Consider the following 23,764-nt stretch of genomic DNA (forward strand, 5'->3'; position numbering starts at 1 on the left):
TTTCAGACAAATGATTAAACCAACATGGTCTTTTTGTTTTGTTTTAATCTTTAAGTGTTTTCGTACAAAAAGTGTATTTTTTTTGCATTTTAAAACACCAGGGTGTGGGGAAGGGGTGCAAACAAAAAATAAAAAAGATGTTGCTTTTATAACATTATTTTCCCTGTTTAAAAAGGAAAAAAAAAATCATTCCTATAGTATGGAAAATCTAAAGATGACTAACTTCATTTTTCTTCTCAAGCCTATACAAAAGGCCCCTCACCTACTCAGCCCTCGTTTTTTGTCCACTGGAGTCACCGTACTCTTCAGTGGCCCAGGCGTTCACTGTTACAGAAAGATCAGCCCACATTTCCAAGCACATGGCCAAAACAAAAGTGGAAGCATTAGAAGATGAAAAAACCCTGTACCACAGAAATGTTGCGGGCAAGAAGACACCTCCCTGAGCCGGCGGAAAGGACAGGTGTGGCAGCGGCCCACACCCAGAGCAGAGGACAGCAGAGTCCTAGATGTCTCACTTCTACTTCATTCCCTTTCCAGAGAATTGGAAAAAAAAAAAAGGACATGCCTGGAAAGAAAGTGCAACATGTTCAGAAATACTGGTAGAGGGAAACCCCTTAGGAATAAAAGCTTTGCCAGTTTTTACTACAAACGGGCAGAGAAAACCAAGGAGATCCCACTACAAGGCAAACTGACTTCCCTTTTCTGGAACACCTGTAGCATAGGAGATCAGTTTCATTTCCCTTTCCAACTGACTGGGTTTCTGTAGTAGGCATTTTGGCTATACATAAACTGACGAGACCACAATCTGGGAACCAGTTGAAGCTATAAAAAGACCCCAATGCCAAGGAATGATACCTCATAATCCTGTCATTGATAACATTTCTCCTTTCCCCCCTCTCCCGTCCTAATCACAGGTGGGAGAAGTGAGGCTAGGACCTCTCCAGGTTCAGACGTAATAGCAGTGCTTTACAGCTTGGATCGCAACCAAGTAATCACTGCAGACTAGTTCCAAGCAGCAAGAAATTCCACCCAGATCCTCACGGAGCCTATGGTAGAGTAACAGCTTGAAAACAACTAAAACTTGTATGTTTGTTTTTTTTTTTTTTTTTAAAAAAAAAGAAATCCAGTGTCTCAAAAACTTGTGAAAAAAAAAAAAAAAAAAAGGCCAGGGGGCCTGCCACACCCCTTTTGCCCACTATCACTATGCTATTTGTACCTTCTGAAAGCGATAGTCCCGCAGCCTCTGTTGTCACTGGCCCCATTATCTCTGCAACAACTGTACCTCTTAAAAAACAAAACAGGCAGCAAAAGAAGGGAGTTCCAGTGAGAAGACAAAAAGCAAAGTGAAAAGCAAGAGCGATTATCGAGGGTTTGATGAGACGAGTAGAGACACTTGAGAAATCTGGCTGGGTACGCTTTGGTTTGGGGGACTGAAGAGGACGGACATTTAAAGTACAATCACATTGGTAATAAATGATCATCCCTTTCTTCTGACTCCTCCCCGAGCTGATCGTCCCCAACACCACGGTATGCAGCAGGCACGTTTCTGGGTTTGGAACGGCACACGAAGTCGCAACCATCCTGTAGGGAAAAAACAAGGACGGAAATAGTTCAGAACATCCAACTTAGGGGGAATCAGCCTAATTTGATTGGGGGAAAAAGAAGCTAGGGGGTGAGCCTCTCCTCTCCAACTTATTAGGTGCTGTCAAGTTGATCCCAACTCATGGAACCCTGTAAGACCGTATAGAGTTTCCTAGGCTATAACCTTTACAGGAAGGAGTGCAGGTGGTGCAACGATTAAGCTCTCAGATGCTAACTGAAAGGCTGGTGATTCGAACTCACAGGCAGCTCCTCGGGAGAAAAGATCTGGCAATCTGCTCCCATAATGACTGCAGCCTAGGAAACCCTCTGCAGCCTAGGAAACCCTCTGGGGCAGTTCTACTGCCCCACAGGACCGCCATGAGTCAGAATTGAACTACCAACCTTTTGGTTAGCAGCTGAGTACTTAACCATTGTGCCACCAGGGCTCCATTCCTCCATTTAAAATTTAGACCCCCTTCATAGCTAAACAGGACTTGGGAGAAGATACCACCTTCTGACAGTGTCAATCGTCTAGCAAAGTCTGAGTGAAGCCAGAAACTAAGATGTTATATACCACTTACTACTCTGTACTTAAGGACAACTGATTTTCTTGGTCTGCCTGGGACTTTTCCAGTTTCAGCACCAAAAGCTGTGTCCCAGGAAGTTCCCAGTCCTGGGCAACACAGGTAAGTTGGTCACCAACCTTGTAAGCAGGCTATAGACTCAGCCAGCTGCCCTGTTACTTACAGCTACTAGGTTGCCAAGATCCTGCCAGAAGGCTAAGTGCGGAAATTGCTCCATTCCCTTGGCTCCCACCACCAGTCGCTGGTATAAAAATCCCCCAATGATATAAACAGCCACCAGTGATGCAAACCTGTAGAGGAAGCAGACAGACAGCTATACTTAAAAACTGAGAAATGGTAAAACTCAGATACTAAGGAATAACCTCTATATTCCTTACTAACTGTTCCCTAAGCTGTGTTCTGTAAAAAAGGGTAATAACGCTGAATGAAAAAGGCGGCTAGTAGCTTTCTTAGGTAACCAATTAAAGTTGTCAGTCTAAGAAAAGTAAAATGCTCAGAAAAAATGAGACACTGTGTGTGTGTTTCTGACTCACTGTTACATACAAGATTCCATTTCTCTAGTAGTTCTAACAATCTAATAGGACAGTATTAAAAACTGTCCAGCACTCTACAGGAAAAAGAAAAAGCACCCCAAGACACAAACATTTACTGGGACAAAACATTAAACCTACTCATTTTATTAACTTGCATAGTCAAGAGTTTTAAGAAGATTTTTACAGTTCCTCCTCCTCAATTACAGTATAAAGAACGCACACAATTCATACCCATGTACTACCAAATAGCTATTCTTGACTTAAAAAAAGGCTAGGAGTGATGAGAGAAACAGGGTACTCACGTGACAAGTAAGATAGAACCCACACTGAGGTGGGAGACTTCTGGGGAACAGGCCAGGCTGCTATCCATCTCAAAGAGGTAGAAACAATCTTGGACTTTGCCTCGCTCCTCAGATACAGGGTTAAAGTTGTCCTAATGATGACAGGACAAAATCCAACAATTATGAGGTGAAGTGTTTTCTTTTGATTCCTATGTAAACACACAAAACCCAAAAACATTTGCTCCTCCTGGTTTGGTAACATTTTCCATGTATAATGGGAAATGGGACGTTTACATCATAGGGAAAAACTGCACTCCCAGTTTTCTAATGTGCATCCGATGCATCCTGCCCACTCTGGAGACTCTCTCCCACCTCAGGTCGGTCCTATCATCTCCCTAGGCTTATATGCCCCATGATGCCTCACCGCTAGGGTGTGTCGATTGCAAGAGATCATCACCACCGCACGACGCTGCTCCTTGCCACAGTGGTTGTCATACTCATCACCTCCTTTATAGATCAGCATGATCCAATTACCTGAGAGGGACAAGAAAAATGGAGCTATGGGGAAAGCAGACTCAGATCTGGTTATACAGCAGACTGGAACTGAGGAGTTCAGTGAGACTGCTGTTGATTAGAACAAACTTCCTGAGCAACCTCTGTATATCAGAAATGCCACGTTAAAACTTGCTTCCTTAGAACGGCTTTAGGTTCCCTTGTATAAGACAACTAAGAATCAGGTACTCCTACAAAAATAATCTTAATTAATTTTAAGATTAAAGATAGGCAACTGACAGATAAATTCAAAGTGGGTAATTCTTAAGACTGAACTACATTTCCTCTTCACTATTTTCTGTGTTCAAAGTTCTTTTGCAAAACATCTCATTTGATGCTCTCAACAATCATGTGAGGTGAATAAGGTAAGAATTCACCTTCCAATTTTGAATATGAGAAAATAAGATCAAAACTGTGATATAATTTTTCAAGGTCACAGATCTAATAAATATGATCAGCTCGGTTTTCTGACCCTTTGCCCTAAACTCTCTACATTATATACTAAATAACAAATCATCTGTACCAGACGATTTAGTTATTTGTCTGCTTAAGGTAGGGAATTAGAATATAGGTACTCAACATAGTCCTTGTGAGCAGTATGACTTTATGACTTTTGAGAACTATCACCACTATAGCACAAGTTGGTGGGGACATTTTTAAAATTTTTATTCTGCTTTAAGTAGAAGTTTACAAATCAAGCCAGTGGTGGGGAAACTTTTGTAGACTGACCAGCTTACCAAAAAGGTTGGACTCAAAATTTAACTGGCAAAGTTGGATTAATTTAACGAGAAACATTAGTGGTCGGATATTTTTATGCCTAGCATGAAAGTTAAGTATCTGGTAAGTCTTTCACCAGATTTTTCTTTTTGCATAAGTTTCTCACTAACTTTAAAACAAACACATAAATATCACGAGCCTTGGGCCAGAACAGCTATGGAAATAAACATCCTGTGGTTGAGCATCTCAGGTGTGCTGAGCCACACATACCATGACATGTTAAAGGGACTGGCAACAGTAGAGACATACAAGATTGCCAGAGGGACTGACTTGGGCTCGATCGATCAATCAATCAATAGGGAGAGTCTTACTTCCATTGAAGATGTGAGTCTCATTGAGTCTCCCTACCACTGTCTCCTTCCCGTTACTTTTGTTGATCTGCACCAAGCCTGCTCCAGACGTGTGGTTACTAGCTTCCCGGCACACCCTGAACATGTAGATGTACGTGTCTGGGCCCTGGCCCACAGTGCTCTCAAAGCTGTAAGGAGAAGTGAGAAGATAGGAGTGATTGATTTATTTACATGGCACCATGGCTATATGCAACAATGAACAATATTTGTTGAATCGTAAGATATCCATGACCACGACAGACCATCACGATTGCTAATGATGACTGATTAAAACATACCACCAAGACAGATAGTCTATGTATTCCTAGGATACCTGATAACCTAGGCTAAGTATTAGATACTATTTTCCTATGAATAAGGGTCTGTATTCATGGAATATTTCCTCATTCCTTAATGATCACCTTCCCCAGAGGTGTCTGAAAAATCAGCCACTGAAAACCCAATGGAGCACAGCTCTATTCTGATGCACGTGGGGCCGCCAAGAGTCAGGGTCAATTTAATGGTAACTGGTTTTCAGATTAATGTATCTGAAGATTCGCAACAGTTACAATTTTATATAGGCCCAAACATAGTTTACCTGATACTTCTAAAGTCCTCTTCTATTTAGATAATCAAACACGTTTGAATTCCTACAAGCAGACTGACCTCTCGGATCCAGTCTTAGAAGCTGTTACTCTTCTGCATAAGGTAAAAGAATTGCACACAACTACTAAAAACTTCTGAGAGTCTGCTCTTTACCATAAAACACTGCAAAGAACCATGGCCAAATAAGACCGATATCGCTGAAGTTCAGATTAGAACTGTCTCTCACAGGAGGTTATTATACCTATACTTCCTCCACAGGAATACTAAAGTAAAATCAGTAAGAAGAGGGAAAAAACTCCTTATTTCAAGCCCCTTTAAGGTTCTTCTCATTTTACCTTTTGTTAAAAAGTGGTTTCAGCCTCTTCAGTACAGCCAACTCCCTCTCTGACTCTTTGCCCTTTTCTCCTACCAGGTCGCAGGTTTTTTCTTCTGTCTGCCAGGACTCTTTCACTGCCACAGCCTGGAGTAACAGCAACAGCAGTCCGGTCCTCCAGCAGCCGTGGAAGGGGAGCATCCTTTTGGGAGAGAGAGTGTGTGTGGGGGGAAAAGGAGGGGTCAGGGGAGAAAGGAAAGAAAGAAAACATAGGAATGTGTAATGAATGAATGGTATTTTAATTCTGCAGAAAGTATAGGATTCTTTGGCATACACAACAAGTAGTACACTGAATTTTTTTCTTTTCTTACAGGTAGTACACTTTAATACTTCTGTCCCAAGAACAACTTATATCAGGGAACTCATATAACTTTCAGTCGAATTCACAGGTGAGTCCTTCAGAACAAACTATGGGAGTGAGAAGAAAGAAAGGGGGAAGAGAAAGAACAAAAGAGTTAATTATGATAGCCTGAGTGGAGACATCCTTGCCCCATGACTGTCTGGCAAAATATTGGGTCTTATTCAAAGTTTATCTAATACTAGTTCATAGATACAGCTCAAACCAGTGGCTGCTCCTAAGAAAATACTCAGATTACGACTGGGTTTTTTTTTTTTTTTAAGCTTAAGTTGGAAGTTATTAAGAAAGATGTAAAACAGAAAGAACTTGAATACTTTGGCTCCTAACTTTGTACACTGATATTCAGGAGCATCCAAGACTCTTTGTATAAAAATCCTAAGACTGCTGAATAGAGATAAACACAGTACCTGCAACTTGACATTTATCTACTTTAATGTCTTACCTTCTCTAAAAATTATTTCACCATATGACTGATAGGGAGAGACCACCACTCACTAGGTCAGAATGAGTGGTTTGAGGAAGTCTGCCAAAACTCACCTTCTTAGGCTCTGTAAGTCACACCTAGATTTCCATCCATTTAGTTGTCTTTCTATGCTCCAAATTGCTCACAACTCTTGGGAATCACCAAGCCATCTTACCATTCAGCAAATCTAATACCCTTGTTGGTTTCTATTATTCTAGGAATGGAAACACAAAGCTATTTCTTAAACTCATTTTCTTTTCTCTAGTCCATCTTCATACCCACAAGACACTGATCTACCCTCACACAAGACTTCACTCTGGTATCCATTAGTGATCCCTCAGGCCACTGTTAAAAAAAACTAAACCTGTGTGGTTGAACCAATTCCGACTCATGGCAACCCCATGTGCTACAGGGTAGAACTGCTCCATTTTCCTGGCTGTAATCTCTACACAAGTAGATCACCAGGCCTTTCTTCCACAGCACTGCTGGGTGGGTTCAACCTGTCAATCTTTAGGTTAGTAGCTGATTGCAAGCTGCTTGCACCACCCAGGGACCTAAAATTTCTTAAAAGTATCATTAATCTTCCTGATCACAAAGATAAAGTTCTTCCAAAGATTTCTCACTCATAATAAATGTTTCCAGACTCCACACCTGAACTTTGGTTTGAATATACTTTAAAGTCCTGTAACTCTTTTCCCACTGACACAACTGTGGTTTTTGAATATAAAACCTGAAATAGGCAGAACTTCATCAGTACCAACAAGCTTAAAAATATACGAATGTATTTGCCCTTTCAGACTAATTTCTTGTGAATCAGAGTAAGCAGCCAAAGCTATGTTTTTTTTTTTCTTTAAACTGCTTTAAGAGAAAGTTTACAAACCAAGTCAGTCTCTCATACAAAAACTTATATACACTTTTCTATATACTCCGAGTTGCTCTCCCTGTAATGAGACAGCACACTCCTTCCCTCCACTATTTTCGAATCTATTTGGCCAGCCTCTGACCCCCTCTGCCCTCTCATCTCTTCTCCAGAATCATTTTCTATCCCATAGTCCAGACCAATCCCTGAAGAGTTGGCTTTGGGAATGGTTCCTGTCTTGGGCTAACAGAAGGTCTGGGGACCAAGACCTCTGGGGTCCTTCTAGTCTCAGTCAGACCATTAAGTCTGGTCTTTTTACAAGAATCTGAGATCTGTATCCCACTGCTCTCCTGCTCCCTCAGGGGTTCTCTGTTCTGTTCCCTGTCAGGGTAGTCATCTGTTGTAGCCAGGCACCATCTAGTTCTTCTGGTCTCAGGCTGATGTAGTCTCTGGTTTATGTGGCCCTTTCTGTCCCTTGGACTCATAATTACCTTGTCTTTGGTGTACTCCATTTTCCTTTGCTCCAGGTGGGTTGAGACCAAATGATGCATCTTAGATGGCCGCTTGCTAGCATTTAAGACCCCAGACACCACTCTCCAAAGTGGAATGCAGAATGTTTTCTTAATCGATTTTATTATGCGAACTGACTCAGATGTCCCCTGAAACCATGGTCCCCAACCCCCTGCCCCTGCTATGCTGGTCTTCAAAGCATCCAGTTTATTCAGGAAACTTCTTTGTTTTTGGTTTAGTCCAGTTGTTATGTTTTCTTTTTGACACAAGAGGTAGAGGGGAAGTGATTCCTCACACAGTTGACCAGGAGTCAGAATAAAGAACTCACATTTCCAACTCCCACCTTCCTAAGGTATCCTGCTGCTGAACATATAACTTGACCAGCTGATTCACTAAAAGGAAAGAGGAGCCTCCCCCGCTTGGAGATATGGGGAATGCCAATTTCCTTATATTCTCTCAGGATCTAATTTTAAATTTCAATATTCTTGCCTTTCAAGATTTTTTTTTTTTACTCCAGCAGTGTTCTGGAAGGATGATCATGCAGAAGGCTGTGTTCTTTGGCCTCAATGTTAGTTCCTTATCTGTTAAGTCGATGATTTTTTCCCCCCAGAATAGAACAAAGAAACTCACAGAACTGGGAAGTGATGAAGGGTTAAATACCCTGCAGTCAGCATTAGTTAAGCTGAAATATCTTTCATTTGCTTATTGGTTCAAAAAGATAGGATGTGAATGGCAAAGCAGTTAATTTTTCTTTCTTTGCAGCTTAAGGTTTGGCTGCACACACACACACACATATATACATGCATGAATATATACACAGACTCACACACACAATACTCTGATTCAGTTGCATATGCTCTAAGCGCTTTACCTAAATTATGTTAGCTAATCCTCAAAACAATCAGAAAGGTATTTTTCCCCCCATTTTACAGATGAGGAAACTGAGGCTTACAGAGGCTATGACCTGCCCTAATCCACACAAGCATTAAGTGGGGCAGCTTGGAGTATTCATGGCATAAAGATATTTGCTGGAAAACTTCTGACAACAAATATAGGGGTGCAACAATGTAAAGGCTGAGTACTCCATTTTTAAATGTGCTATATTAGATGCTCAAGGCACAGAGTTTGTCTAGATGCTTTGGGAACAAAAGGTAGAATTTTACGATCTTGAAAAATCTTCAATTTTCTTCTTCTACAATCACAGATCTATTTGATAATGCAAAAAATTCTCCTTTATTGGGATGGCTGATGATTACTCTAGGAATTGAGCTATGTGTACCACTTGCTTTGCCAACACTCAAGATTAGCCATGGCCATTTTCCATTTTGAATGGCATATCCTTATTCTCGCTCGGTCATTTCTGATGTAGCTGCCTTTTACTCCTTTCCCCTGCCTCCAGCAGCCTATTTATTTCAGAAGAGAGAGCAGGGCCAACTAGCTAAAAGGCCCAATGCTGAAAGAGCTCCAGAGGCAAAGCGCCTCAGACTAGTAGTTCTATATCCCAAGAACAGAACCTTCCCAGAAAGAGGAACGCATGACACTCCCTCTATTAGTGCTCTTCTCCACACCATACACGCATTCCCCTCAAACCTCCTCCTGGGGTTCTAAAAAATCTCCCTCTACTTCCTGGCTTTCCAACTACTTAGAACGATGCCACTTTAACCTCTTTCCAGGATGCCGGCGAAACTTCCCCGTAAAGTATCCAGTGACACCTCACACGCACTACATAACTGGGGACCTTCCTTTCCCTGACTTCCGAATATATGTAAATGCCCTCCTTGGTCTTGGAGGTCTCTTCGGGGCTCCGACTCCCCGCCCTCACGTTTCCGCCTCCATACTGCCCTACGGCTTCTTAGCCGGATCAGAACCATGGCCAAGGCAGACTGCCGATCCCGGAGCCTGTCACAGACGCCGAGGTGTGAGCGCTCCCCCGTCACCCTCCTACTCCTCCACGCCCCCTCATACTCACGTGCCACGGGCAAAGGGAGTAGCCACCGCTCAGAATGTCCCGGTGAATTCCTGTCTGGGGTTGGGAAACGAGGCCAGCGAGGGGCCAGCCGCGGACCCCGGTCCCAGAACTTGTGTCAGAGGCCAGCGTTCCCCCAGGCGCCTCGCTGTGTCCCACTCCTGGAACCGGAAACAGGAAACTCCAAGCGGCCGCTGGGCAACTGCTCCTCCCACTAGACCCCGCGGCATGTGACCACAGAGCCATTTCACCCCTTTCCCCTTCCCGGTATCTATGCTAATACTAAACGTTGATTGGGCAGTACCGAAGGGAGTTTAACTCCGCCCTTGTCCCATCAACTCCAATCACTATCGAGTTTTTCAAGTTAAGTTCCACCTTTTCGAATCGTTTCCTACCAATGGGGTCCCTCCCAGGGCTTCTCGGTTCAGGCGCTCCCACCACGTGGGGTCACGCGCTAGGTACGTTCCGCTCTAGGGCCGGTTGAAGCAGGCAGAAGAGGGCGGGCGGCGGAAGCGGAAGTTATGGGAATCGGTCCGCCCCCCGGGGCCCCGGTGTGGGTTGTTCTCACGCCAGGTCTCCTCCTTCCGGTACTTCCCGCTGCCTGTATATCGTTTTCAAGAGCCGCAGTTCTGCAGTCAGCTGTCTCAGAGTTTTGTCTCTTAGGAGATCGTGGAGCGGATGGGTCGTGGTCGTACAGACTGTCTTAACGACACCTTTGTTGTTTGTTTCCTTTCTACAGTTTAGTAGAAACCTGGGGCGTATTGTTACTGTCGTTACCGTTATCATTTCTCTCCCTTCTAGTGTCATTTTGCCTGATTAACAATCTGCAACCTCCTCCGTTCGTCAGAAGTTTCTTCTGCATCGCCTGTTTACTCCATCACGTTGGGCACTTTTGGCGTCCTGGGAATTCAGCAACACAATTTTTCAGCCTTTGTGCTTTTGCTAAGATCCTTTGCGGTTTTCCTCACGCCTTTCTTAGTACCCACCTCTTGGTTCTTAGAACTTACTTCAGATACTACTGCTCTTGGGTTCACTCTCTTCACAATATTTCATCCTCGGAATGCCGGCTTGTTGCTTGTACCTGGCGTTAGCCTGATTTCATTCTGCTTTGACTTGTACGTGGCTTTTATGTGTGCGTTGTTTCTTTTGCGGATAGGGACTGCATTTAAATTGATAATTCATTTCTCATCCGAGCTATAAAGTAACAGCTCTTGTCATCACCAGTAATAATAACAGCTAACAGTGGTGTTTTAAGTGCTTTAAACAAACATTAATTCGCTTAATCTTCATACCAGCTTTTTAAGGAAGTAGCTTATACCAACTTTATAAGTGAGGAAGCTAAAGTAGAAAGAGGTTAAGTAACTTGCTCTGGGTCACACAGCTATTAAGTTATGGAACCAGTATTCAAAACTCAGGCATATTGTCTCCAGAGTCGCTAATGTTGGACATTTAGGTTATTTCTGATGTCTGTCTTTTATCAATTCATTCAACAAGTATTTACTGAGCAACTGCTATGTTCCAAGCACTCTTCTAGGTGTTGGGAATACAGGAGAGAACAAAGACAACTGTCTTTGTTACAGTGAACTTCTAGAATTGATGTTCATTGGTTGGTGAACTCAAGTTTTCCTAAATTATGGTAAATATAAATAGGCATACCTCATTTTATTGTGCTTTGCTTTAATGCACTTTGCAGATACTGCATTTTTTACAAATTGAGGAATTGTGACAACCCTGCGTCAAGCAAGACTATGGGTACTGTTTTTCTAATAGCACTGTTCATTTTGTGTCTCTGTGTCACATATTGGTAATTTTCACAATATTTCTAAAATTTTCATTATTGTTGAATCTGCTGTGGTGATCTATGATCAGTGATCTTTGATGTTACTGTTGTAATTGTTTTGGGTTGCCAAAAACTGTGCCCACACAAGATGGCAAACTTAAATCATGAATGTTGTATGTATCCTGACTCCTCCACTGACCCGCTCCTTTCCCGTCTCACTCGCTCTCATCGGGCCTCCTACTCCCTGGGACAGGACAGTATTGAAATTAGGACAATTAATGACCCTACAATGGCCTCTAAGTTTTCCATTGAAAGGAAGAGTCACATGTTTGTCACTTTAAATCAAAGCTAGAAATGATTAAGCTTAGTGAGGAAGGGGAAAACCCTGGTAGTGTGGTTAAGTACTAAGATTGCTAACCAAAAGGTCAGCAGGTTCGAATCCACCAGGCAGTCCTTGGAAACTCTATGGGGCAGTTCTACTCTGTCCCATAGGATTGTGATGAGCTGGAATTGATGGCAATGGGTTTGGTTTTTTGGGTGGAAGGCATGTCAAAAGCCAAGATAGGCCAAAAGCTAGATCTCTTGGGCCAAACAGTTAGCCAAGTTGTGAATGCAAAGGACAAGTTCTTGAAGGAAATTGAAAGTGCTACTCCAGTGAGCACATGAATGATAAGAAAATGAAACAGCCTTATTGCTGATATAAAGTCTTAGTGGTCTGGATATATCAAACTAGCTACAACATTCCCTTAAACCAAAGCCTAATCCAGAGCCAGGCCCTAACTCTTCAATTTTATGAGGTTGAGTAAGGTGAGGAAGCTGCAGAAGAAAAGTTTGAAGCTGACAGAGGTTGGTTCATGAGGTTTAAAGAAAGACGCCATCTCCATAACATAAAAGTGCAAGGCAAAGCAGTAAGTGCTGATGTAGAAGATCTAGCTAAGATAACTGATGAAGCTGGCTACACTAAACCATAGGTTTTCAGTGTAGACAAAACAGCCTTATATAGGAAGAAGGTGCCATCCAGGACTTTCATAGCTAGAGAAGAGAAGTCAATGCCTGGCTTCAAACTTCAAAGGACAGGCTGACTCTGTTAGGGATAATGCAACTGGTTGCTTTAAATTGAAGCCAGTGCTCATTTAACATTTCAAAAATCCTAGGGCCCTTGAGAATTATAGTAAATCAACTCTACCTGTGCTCTATAAATGGAACAACAAAGCCCAGATGCCAGCATATCTGTTTAAACATAGTTTACTGGAAAAAAAGATTCCTTTCAAAATATTGCTCATTGACAATACATTTGATCATCTAAGAGCTCTGATGGAGATATATAAGGAAATTAATGTTCTCATGCCTGCAAACACGACATCCATTCTGCAGCCTTTGTATCAAGGAGTAATTTCAACTTTCAAGTCTTATTACTTAAGAAATACATTTCATAAGGCTTCAGTTGCCATATGGAAACCCTGGTGGCAAAGTGGTTAAGTGCTACGGCTGCTAACCAAGAGGTTAGCAGTTCAAATCCACCAGGCGCTCCTTGGAAACTCTATGGGGCAGTTCTACTCTGTCCTATAAGGTCGCTATGAGTCGGAATTGACTCAACGGCACTGGGTTTGGTTGGGGGTTTTGGTATAGCTGCCATAGATAGTGATTCCTCTGATGGATCTGGGCAAAGTAAATTGAAACCTTTTGGAAAGGATTCACCATTCTAGGTGCCATTAAGAACATTCGTGATTCATGAGAGGAGGTTGAAATACCAATATTAACAGGAGTCAGAAGAAGTTGGTACCAACCCTCGTGGATGACTTTGACTTAAGTGGTGGAAGTAACTGCAGCTGTGGTGGAAATAGCAAGAGAACTACAATTAGAAGTGAAGCCTGAAGATGTGACTGAATTGTGGCAATCTCATGATAAAACTTTAACAGATGAGGAGTTGCTGCTTGTAGATCAGCAAAGAAAGTGGTTTTTTGAGATGGAATCTACTAGTAATGATGCTGTGAACATTGTTGAAATAACAACAAAGGATTGAGAATATTACATAAACTTAGTTGATAAAGCAGTGGCAGGGTTTGAGAGGATTGACTCCAATTTTGAAGTTCTACTGTGGGTAAAATTCTATCAAACAGCATCGCATGCTACAGAGAAATCTTTCGTGAAAGGAAGAGTCAATTGATGCGGCAAACTTCATTGTCTTATTTTAAGAAATTGCCACAGCCACCCCAGCCTTCAGCAACCACCACCCTGATCAGTCAGCAGCCATCAGCATTGAGACAAGGCCCTCCACCAGCAAAAAATTATGACTTGCTGAAGACTCAGATGATGGTTAGCATTTTTTAGCAATAAAGTATTTTTAATTAAGGTATCTACATTGTTTTTTTCAGACATAGTGCTATTGCACACTTAATAGACTACAGTATAGGGTAAGCATAACTTTTATAAGCACCAAGAAACCAAAAAATTCCTGTGACTCGCTATATTGTGGTATTCACTTTATTGCGGTGGTCTGGAACAAAACCTGCAATATCTCTGATGTATGCCTGTATGTGGAGTCCCTCGGTGGTGCAAACAGTTAAGAACTTGGCTACTAACTGAAAGGTTGATTATTCAAACCTTCTTAGCGGTCCCTCAAAAGAAAGGCCCAGGGGTCTGCTTCCGAAAGATCACAGCCTTGAAAATCCTACAGAAAGAAGTTTTGCTCTGCAACACTTGGGGTCGCTGACTCAGTCACTGGTATTGTAAATATATATGTAATGAATTAAAGTTTTAATTTCAGAAATCTTGCCTTTTGGTCATTGCCTGGAGTAGCACTGAGCAGAAGGGAGGGAAATGTATGGGTTGGAAATTGAGAAAGCACTAGGGGTGCAACTGAGTGGGTTGGATAATAGCTTACCTTGTGTGGGGTTTGGGTGGACTCTTCTTTCCTTTTAGTTGCAAGTAATCCAATTCACTCCTCTGCTTCTCAGACTTCAGTGCATGTTCTGGGAGTATTCAGTATCAGAGCACTGACCGCAAAGAGCTGACCTCAAGGTTCCCTCCATGGGTAAAATTTGAAATTAGCAGTCCTTGTTTAGTTTCTACTCTGTTTTTCTCTAGCCTCATCATTAACTGTGTATAACTTCCCTCCCCCAACCTCTGCCCACACCCTCCTCCTCACTGAAGGTAAATTGTTCACTTTATTTAAGAAGCAATTCTAAAAGTTTTGTCCTGAGGATGCCTCCTTTTCAGTATAAGTAGGAGAGAGGAAGTGCTGACATCTAGATATTCTGAGTACTTCCTTCAATTCATGGCTCTGATAATTGTCCCAGACTTGCTCCTGCTTTCTCTTTGTTGACTGTGAGCAAGGATCTTCTCTGGGACTTTGTTGGGGAGGCTTTTTTTTAACCTCTCAACAGCTTTCTTTATGAATTTTGTGTTGCAGTTTTTGCTCTAGTGTTACTGTCAATCACATCCTACCTGTTCACAATTTCTGATCTGCTCAGGGATCTTTTTAAATTTGTCTGGTAGTTTCTTGGGGCTGTTATTCATGTATTCAATAATTTTTCTATTGTTTGATTAAAAAATATTGACTTCGAATTTTTAAAATTCTGCTCACTTTAGTTTTAATTTTCTCTTTTTCTGTTTTATATTGGAAACATTATTTATTTTAAAACTTTCTGCTTTTCTATTTTATTCATTTGAAGCAACAAAGTTCCTGTAAGCAATGTTTTAGCTGTGTTTGAGAAACTTTTATATTGTATTTTCATAATCATTTAGTTTAAAATATTTTCTGATTTCCTTTATTGTTTCTTCTTTGATCCGTAGGCTATTTGGAAGTGTGTGCTTTAATTTCCAAATAGGAATTTTCTAGATGTTTTTCTTGTTATTGATTCCACCATGGTCGTAGAATATATCTGTAAAATTTAAATATTTGAAATGTGTCTAAAGTTGTATTATAGCCCCGCAGTGCAGTGAATTAGTTTATATGGCCCCTCTAGGCATAGTCTGTGTAACTTCCACCAAGTGACTGGGTGGGAATATGCAAATGAGGTGGTTGTGGCCCACCAAGGGATTGGATAGGTTGCTAATAATGTAAATAACGTGCATGGCACCCTTGTGAGGGTTGTTGTTGTTGGTTCTGTTGAGTCAGTTCCAACTTACAGCAACCCTGTGTACCACAGAACAAAACACTGCCCAGTCCTGGACTTGTTTTGTTTTAAGTTTCTTCAGTTTCAACTTGAACTTGCTTGGGAGCAATTGATGGTCTGTTCCGCAGTCGGTCCTGGCCTTGTTGTGACTGATGATATTGAGCTTTTCCATTGTCCCTTTCCACAGATGTAGTCAGTTTAATTCCTGTGTGTTCCTCCACAGCAGACAGTGAAAGAAAGCCTTCCCCTCAAGCAGTGCTCTGAATTTAGACTTCTAGCTTCCTAATCTGTGAGAAAATAAATTTCTGTTTGTTAAAGCGATCCACTTGTGGTATTTCTGTCATAGCAGCACTAGATAACTAAGGCAGAATTTGGTACCTGGAGTGGGGTGCTGCTCTAAAAAACACCTACAATGTGGAAATGGTTTTGGAATTGGGTAATGGGTGGAGGTTGGAAGAGTTTTAAGGTGCCTAATAGTAAAAGCCTAGATTGCCTTGAAAGGGTTGTTGGTAGAATTAATGGACGTCAAAGGCAATTCTGGTGATGGCTCAGAAGGAAATGAGGAGAGCTATAGAGAAAGTCTCTATTGTCTTAAAGAACACATATGGTGTGAGCAACAAAATGTTGCTAGAAATGTGGATGTTAAATCTGTTGCTGGTGAGGCTTTAAAATAAAATGATGAACATGTGACTGGACAATGGAAGATGGGTGATGCTTTTTATGCAGTGGCAAAGAACTTGTCTGAATTATGTTCAAATGTTTGGTGGAAAGTAGAACTTGTAAGTGATAAACTTGGATATCTAGCTGAGCAGATTTCTAAGTAAGATGTTAAAGGGGCTGAGTGATTTCTCCTGGCCACTTACAGTAAAATGAGAGAGGAAGGAGATGAACTTAAAAACAAACTCTGCAAAATGAAAACAAAACTTAAAGATTTGGTAAATTCTGTTGTACAAACTAAGGACACATGTCCTAGAATTTTCACCAAGGATCTGGCTACCCACTCTTTTGTTAAAGAGATTAAGCCAGTGAGTGATGAGTCTAACCAGCTACCACAGCAAAAACCCATCAGCTTAGATTGAAGAGAATAAAGAGAAGTAAAGGAAAGAACACTGACTGCCTTTTGGAATTCTACAGGTAGGAAACAGGCCAAAAGGACCTACATTTGTTGTCCTCCAAGGAAAGAAAAAGACCATCCTTAGAACAGCTTGGAGATCAGCAGAACTGTTGGAAGGAGCATGGGAAGCAGTGCTTTCTCGGTTTCAAAGCTTGGGGTCATGGTCTCCTGGTCTCAAAAGGTGGGGCCACAGCCTCCCAGGTTTTATGGAGTCGGATCTTCACCAGCTCAGTTCTGGAGTGTGGGGCTCCTGTTGTGATATTTCTGTCAGCAGAACTAGATAACTAAGACACCATTTCTGTTGCTCTTCAATAGTGGTGTCACCAGGGTTGGAGTCACCTAGTGAGGTAACTCATGGTGCCACCTCCCCATCCCCATGGACCTCCTCCTATACCAGACCATACAGAATCCTTGGTAATGTTTTTTGTACTAATGTTCCTGTAAATCGTAATTCTGTATCATTCCTTCTTTTCCTTTAATTACTACTTCATTCTCAAAAAAGTTAATGATATAGGTTAACAATACTAATTACCACAATATTGTAGCTAAAACACCAGAAAATTTGATAAAACCAGCAACTATAAAAATACCAGCAGCAATGAAAACAGCAGCGCATGCTTGTAGCATGTGGACACAAAATCACATGATTTGAAGCATCATTGTAATTGGGTAATAACGACAGCTCTGACTGGAGGGCATTAGAAGGTTCAAAAAGTAAATGAACACAGAGTTTTAGCCTTGTAAGTATAGTGATAAATGTAAGCTGGTCTTATGAAAAATGTTTCTGTTGTTATAACTAACTACAGGGATATTTTTTAAAAAATTAATAAATTTCTGCTGAAACCCTGCAAAAAAATTTAAAGGCAGTCATTTTGGTGTCTCCCCGTCTGACAGTGTCACTGGGTGTGGTAGTCACCCCTCACATCCCCCAGTGAAGCCACTGCTCTTCAGTCTTTCCTGCAGAGCTAACTTTTCATTTTATGCTATTTCCTTTCAGTATGAAGAACTTCCTTTAGTATTTCTTGTAGTGCTAGTCTGCTCGTGACAAATTCTCAGTTTTCTTTGCTCTGAAAATGTCTACATATAAAAACCTTTTCATTTTTGATGAATCTTTTTGCTGGATATAGTATTGCGTGTTTATAGTCTTTTTCTTTTTACCATTTTAAAGAAGGCATTTCATTGTTTTTTCTACTCTGTGGTTTCTGATGGGAATTAAGCTCTCATTCATGCCATAGTTAATGTGTTGTTTTTTTCCCCTCTTTAAAAAAAAATTAATTTTGTGGTTGTTGTTGAGACTATACACAGCAAAACATACAACAATTTAACTATTTCTACATGCAGGTAAGTGACATGATTACATTATTCGAGCTGTGCAACCATTCCTACCCTCCTTCTGAGTCGTTCATCCCCATTAACATAAACTCACTGGCCCCTGAGGTTCCCGTCCAACTCCTTGAGTTGCTGGAACTAACTATATAGATAGTTCTTAAAAAGAGATAATGCTCAAGGCAGACATTTTTTTACTATTTAAGGTAAACTATTGTTTGATTTTAAGAAGACTTAAGGGGATATTTTTGGTACAAATTTTGAAAATTATCTCAGGGCAATAAGTTCGGGGGTTCATCCAGTCTAGATTCCATGACAAACTGAAGTTCTGTTCTGCATTTTGCCTCTTTTGATCAGGCTTATTCTATAGAATCTTTGATCAAAATGTTTAGTAGTGGTAGCTGAGCACCCTCCAGTTCTTCTGGTCTCATGGCAAAGGAGGTAGTTGTTCATGGAGGCAATTAGCCATGCATTCCATATCCTCCTTCTCTTCCTGACTCCCCTTCTTATGTTGCTCCAGGTGAATAGAGACCAATTGCTGTGCCTTGGGTGGCTGCTTGTAAGCTTTTAAGACCCCAAGCACTACACTACGAACTAGGAAGTAGAACAGAAGTACTAAACATGTTGTTAGGCCAATTAACTGGGACGTCCCATGAAACCATGACTCTAAACCTCCAAACCAAGGAACCAAATCCCATGAGGTTTTTGGTTGTACGTTAGCAGCCTCAGCAGCTACTCTTTTTTAAAAAAATGTTGTTGTAAATATATCTGTCACACATCTTTGCCAATTCAACTTTTTATAGGTCTATCACTTACAGCGATTACAATAATCTGCTGCGCAGCTCTACCCTTGTTCAATGTGATTTTCCATCAGCATTAACCTCTCCTGTCCCTCCTGCCTCTGGTAACCACTAATAAGTTTCAGCCTCTATATATTTGCCTTTTTCTTGTCTTTTTATATAAGTAAGGTCATGCAATATTTGTCCTTTTGTGATTGACTTATTTCCCTCAGCATAATGTTTTCAAGTTCCATATATATTATAGTATGTGTCAAGACTTTGTTTCTTCTACTGGCTGAGTAGTATTCCATTGTATGTACATACCACATTTTCTTTATCCATTCATCTGTTGATGGGGATTTAGGTTGTTTCCACCCTTTGGTTATTGAGAATCACGCTGCAATGAACACTGGTGTATAAGTCTCCGCTTCCAAGTTTTTGGTATATACCTACGAATGTAATTGCAGAGTCACATGGTAGTTCTATATTTTTAGTTTTTTGAGGAACCACCAGACTGTTTTCCACAATGGCTGTATCATTTTGCATTCTCTCCAGCAATGGATAAGGGTTCATATTTCCCCACATCCTTGCCAACACTTGTTATTTTCTGTTTTCTTAAATCCTAGCCACACTAGTGGGAGTGAAATGGTATCTCAATGTGGTTTTGATTTGCATCTCTCTGATGACTAACGACGTTGAACATCTTTTTATGTGCTTGGTGGCCATTTGAAGGTCCTCTTTGGTGAAATATCTACTCAATTCTTTTGCCTGTTTTATGATTGGGTTATTTTTTGTTGTTAATTTGTCAAAAATTTTTTAAAAATGTATTTTGGCTTTTAGATGCTTATTGCATATATGGTTTCTGAAGATGTTCTCCCAGTTAGTAGCTTGTCTTGTCACTTTTTTGGTAAAGTCTTTTTTTTTTTTAATTTTTATTGTGCTTTAAGTGAAAGTTTACAAATCAAGTCAGTCTATCATACAGAAATTTATATACACTTTGCTATATACTCCTAATTGCTCTCCCCCTAATGAGATAGCACAGTCCTGCCCTCCACTCTCTCTTTTCGTGTCCCATTTGGTCAGCTTCTGACTCCCTCTGTCCTCTCATCTCCTCTCCAGACAGGAGATACCAACACAGTCTCATGTGTCCACTTGATCTAAGAAGCTCATTCTTCACTAGTATCATTTTCTATCCCATTGTCCAGTCCAATCCCTGTCTGAAGAGTTGGCTTTGGGAATGGTTCCTGTCTTGGGCTAACAGAAGGTCTGGGGACCATGACCACCAGGGTCGTTCTAGTCTCAGGCCATTAAGTCTGGTCTTTTTATGAGAATTTGGGGTCTGCATCCCCCTGCTCTCCTGCTCCCTCAGGGGTTCTCTATTGTGTTCCCTGTCTGGGCAGTCATCGGTTTTAGCCAGGCACCATCTAGTTCTTCTGGTCTCAGGATGATGTAGTCTCTGGTTTATGTGGCCCTTTCTGTCTCTTGGGCTCATAATTACCTTGTGTCTTTGATGTTCTTCATTCTCCTTTGCTCCAGGTGGTTTGAGACCAATTGATGCATCTTAGATGGCCGCTTGATAGCATTTAATACCCCAGACACCACTCTCCAAAGTGTAATGCAGAATGTTTTCTTAATAGATTTTATTATGCCAATTGATTTAGATGTCCCCTGAAACCATGGGCCCCAAACCCCCTCCCCTGCTATGCTGGCCTTTGAAGCATCACTTGGGAAACTTCTTTGTTTCTGGTTTAGTCCAGTAGTACTGACCTCTCCTGTATTGTGTGTTGCCTTTCCCTTCACCTAAAATTGTTCTTAACTGATATCTAATTACCGAAAACCTCTCTCCCCCACCCATCTTGTTACCATCAAAGAATATTTTCTTCTGTGTTTAAACTATTTCTCGAGCTCTTATAATAGTGGTCTTACACAGTATTTGTCCTTTTGCAACTGACTAATTTCCCTCAGCATAATGCCTCCAAGATTCCTCCATATTCTGAAGTGATTCATGGTTTCATCATTGTTCTTTATCGATGCGTAACATTCCATTGTGTAAATATACCATAATTTATTTATCCATTCATCTGTTGATGGGCACCTTGGTTGCTTCCATCTTGGTAAAGTCTTTTGATGAACAAAAGTTTTAAATTTTTATGAGGCCCCATTTGTTTATTATGTCTTTTACTGTTTGTGCTTTTGTTGTTATATTAGATAGACCACTGTTAAAAGCTAGTCAGTGTTGTCCCTGAATTTTTTTCTAAGAATTTTATGGTTTTAGTTTGCACATTTAGGTCCTTAATCTATTTTAAATTTGTTTTTGTGTGTGGTGAATGTGTTGTTTATGAATGTGTTTATTAATGTGTTGTTTATCTCTGGCTGCTTTCACTATTTTCTCTTTATATTTGGTTTTCAGCAACCTTATTATGATGATCTTAGGTGTGATTTTCTTTATATTTATCCTGATTTGGCTTCATTTATTTTCTTGTATCTGTAAATTTCCCACCAAATTTGGAAAATATTTGACCATTTGGTCTTCAAATTATTTTTCTTCTCATTATATTACTCCTTGTCTAGAGAAACAGAAACAGTGGTGTATATGTGTGTGTGTATGTTATTGTTTTCGTCAGGTGCAATTGAGTCAATTATGACTCATAGAGACCCCATGTGACAGAGTAGAACTGCTTCACAGGGCTTTCAAGGCTGTAATCTTTATGGGAGCAGATCTCCAGTGGACCCACAGGGTGGGTTTGAACCACTAACATTTTGATTGGCAGCCGAGCACTTAACCATTGTGCCACCAGGGCTCCTTGTGTGTATGCACATACATATGTGTGTGTGTGTATCTATGTCTACTGTATATTTTCTCAAATAGGGCACACCTTCTACTTTTGTCTGCCAACCACGCCCTCATTCCCCAAGGTATTTTTGGAAGCAAGCTATGCTAATTTTTTTTTTTTTTTTTTTACAGCAACATGTAAAAAAATTGGCATAGTGGTGCTTATAAAAATACACCATGGGAAGGAGGGGGCAGTGGGCAAACAATTGCAGAAGGTGTGCTTTATTTGCATAAAAATGCAGTATCTACCTATCTGTCTATCAAGAGAGATATTGATTGATTTGCTTCAAGGAACTGGCTCATGAGATTGTGAGGGGCAGGGAAGTACAAAATCTGTAGGAAAGGTTAGAGGCTGGAGACTCCTGTAGGCTTGCATCCCAAATTTCTTAGGTCAGGGCAATGGGAAGAGTACAGAGTAAAGTTCTGCCAAAATATCTATTTATATTCTGGAGCCTGAACACACCCTAGGGAAACTCCCTTTTCATTTTGATTACATTACATTAGATTGCATTATACACAACAACTAGGTTAGTGTTTGGCTAAACAACTGGCAACCATAAATTAGCCAAGTTGACACCTGTGATCCTTAAGGCTGTGTGTCAACTTGGCTGGGCCGTGATTCTCAGTGGTTTGGCATTTATGATGTAGTTCGGCAGTCATATGATGATGCAATCACTTCCATGATGAGATTTGACCTGATGCAATCATTTCCATGATGGGATCTGCTGTGAGCAGCCAATCAGTTGAAAGGGAGTTTCCTTTGGGGTGTGTCCTGCATCGAATATATAAGTGGACTTTCTAGCAAGACTCATGGGCTTTTGGTTGCTTTGGATTCTGTAGCTGGCTCCTGTTCATCTGCCCTCTGATTCTTGAGACTTTAGCTAGCTGAATTTACCTGCTGTCTTCTTTGCCAGTCTTGGGATTTGTCAATCTCTGCAGCCTGTGAGCAAGAGCCCTGCTGTTCAACTTACCAATCTTGGGTTTGCCAGCCCCTGCAACTACATAAATCAGGAGAAGAGCCTCTATCCTTACCCACAGACTTGGGATGTTCCAGCATCTACAACTGCATGAACCATTTCCTTGATATAAATCTCTCTCTGTGTACATTTATATGTTTTACTGGCTTTGCTTCTCTAGAGAACCCAGCCTAAGACAACACCTAAAATTAATCATTCCAGTCCTGTATTTACTCACTTCAATTGCACTTATATTATTGTCTTAAGCTGGGTTCTCTAGAGAAGCGAAACCAGTGAAGCGCACACACACACGCGCACACGCAAGTATGTGTGTGTGTGTGTATATGTATGTATATACATACAGAGAGAGAGAGATTTATCTCAAGGAAATGATTCACATGGTTGTAGAGGCTGGCAAGTTCCAAGTCTGTGGGTGAGGCATCAAGATAGAGGCTTCTCCTGACTCATGTAACTGCAGGGGCTGATGAACTCAAGATCAGCAGTCAATACAGCAGGTGGCTGGCTGAAGTCCCCAGAACTGCAGGCCAGATGATGACAAGTCGGATGCAAGATCCAGAGTGAGAAAAAGCCAGTGAGCTTTGCCAGAACATCTATATATATCGGATGCAGGTCACACCCCACAGGAAACTCTCCTTACAACTGACTGGCTGAGCACATCAGATCACATCATGGAGATGATTACATTATATCACAAAATGGAGGGTAACCACATCATTACATAACTGCCAAATTAAACCATTACATAGCTGCCAAACCACAGAGAAGCATGGCCCAGCCAAATTGACACACAACCTTCACCATCACAGTCCATCCCTTTCAACCTGGTACCTGTACACATCTCCTCATACCATATACAATCTCTACATAAAGACAATTACAAAGTCATACCTCCACCTAATGCGATACAACTAACACATGTACAACTGAAAAAGCACTAGTCCTGTTTACATCTTATGTTTTACCAGTGAAGAAAACAAAAATATTTGATGCACATGTACAAGGAAGAAATACTCATAACAATTAAAGTAATTTCTGTAGCTAGTTACATGGTTGTAGCTGGTATTT

General features: G+C 41.0%; 1 protein-coding gene across 2 annotated transcripts; it reads right to left on the reverse strand.

The window, feature by feature from the left end:
• Positions 1-27: 27 nt before the first annotated feature.
• Positions 28-10,186, reverse strand: M6PR (mannose-6-phosphate receptor, cation dependent). 2 transcript variants are annotated; one of them, XM_049882396.1, is made up of 8 exons: positions 10,168-10,186; positions 9,776-9,933; positions 5,579-5,758; positions 4,620-4,786; positions 3,404-3,513; positions 3,001-3,131; positions 2,329-2,455; positions 28-1,581 (listed from the first exon to the last, which is right to left on the reverse strand). In XM_049882396.1, the coding sequence occupies exons 3-8, from the start codon at positions 5,755-5,757 to the stop codon at positions 1,459-1,461; spliced, it is 837 nt and encodes a 278-aa protein (XP_049738353.1). In that variant the 5' UTR covers position 5,758; positions 9,776-9,933; positions 10,168-10,186; the 3' UTR covers positions 28-1,458. The 2 variants fall into 2 exon arrangements, with proteins under 2 accessions (XP_049738353.1, XP_049738352.1); XM_049882395.1 differs by lacking the exon at positions 10,168-10,186 and having other exon boundaries at positions 9,776-10,014.
• Positions 10,187-23,764: the final 13,578 nt, after the last annotated feature.

This window comes from Elephas maximus, chromosome 4 (genome assembly GCF_024166365.1).
Source record: "Elephas maximus indicus isolate mEleMax1 chromosome 4, mEleMax1 primary haplotype, whole genome shotgun sequence".
NCBI lineage: Eukaryota > Metazoa > Chordata > Mammalia > Proboscidea > Elephantidae > Elephas > Elephas maximus.

What these genes read in the sequence shown, in the direction of transcription:
- M6PR (XM_049882396.1), bottom strand. Translation starts at nt 5,757, where the DNA reads ATGCTCCCCTTCCACGGCTGCTGGAGGACCGGACTGCTGTTGCTGTTA. An exon ending in GCAATCGACACACCCTAGCG is followed by an intron (nt 3,132 to 3,403) that starts GTGAGGCATCAT and finishes TGTCATCATTAG; the next exon opens with GACAACTTTAACCCTGTATC. An exon ending in ATCTTGGCAACCTAGTAGCT is followed by an intron (nt 1,582 to 2,328) that starts GTAAGTAACAGG and finishes TTTTCCCTACAG; the next exon opens with GATGGTTGCGACTTCGTGTG.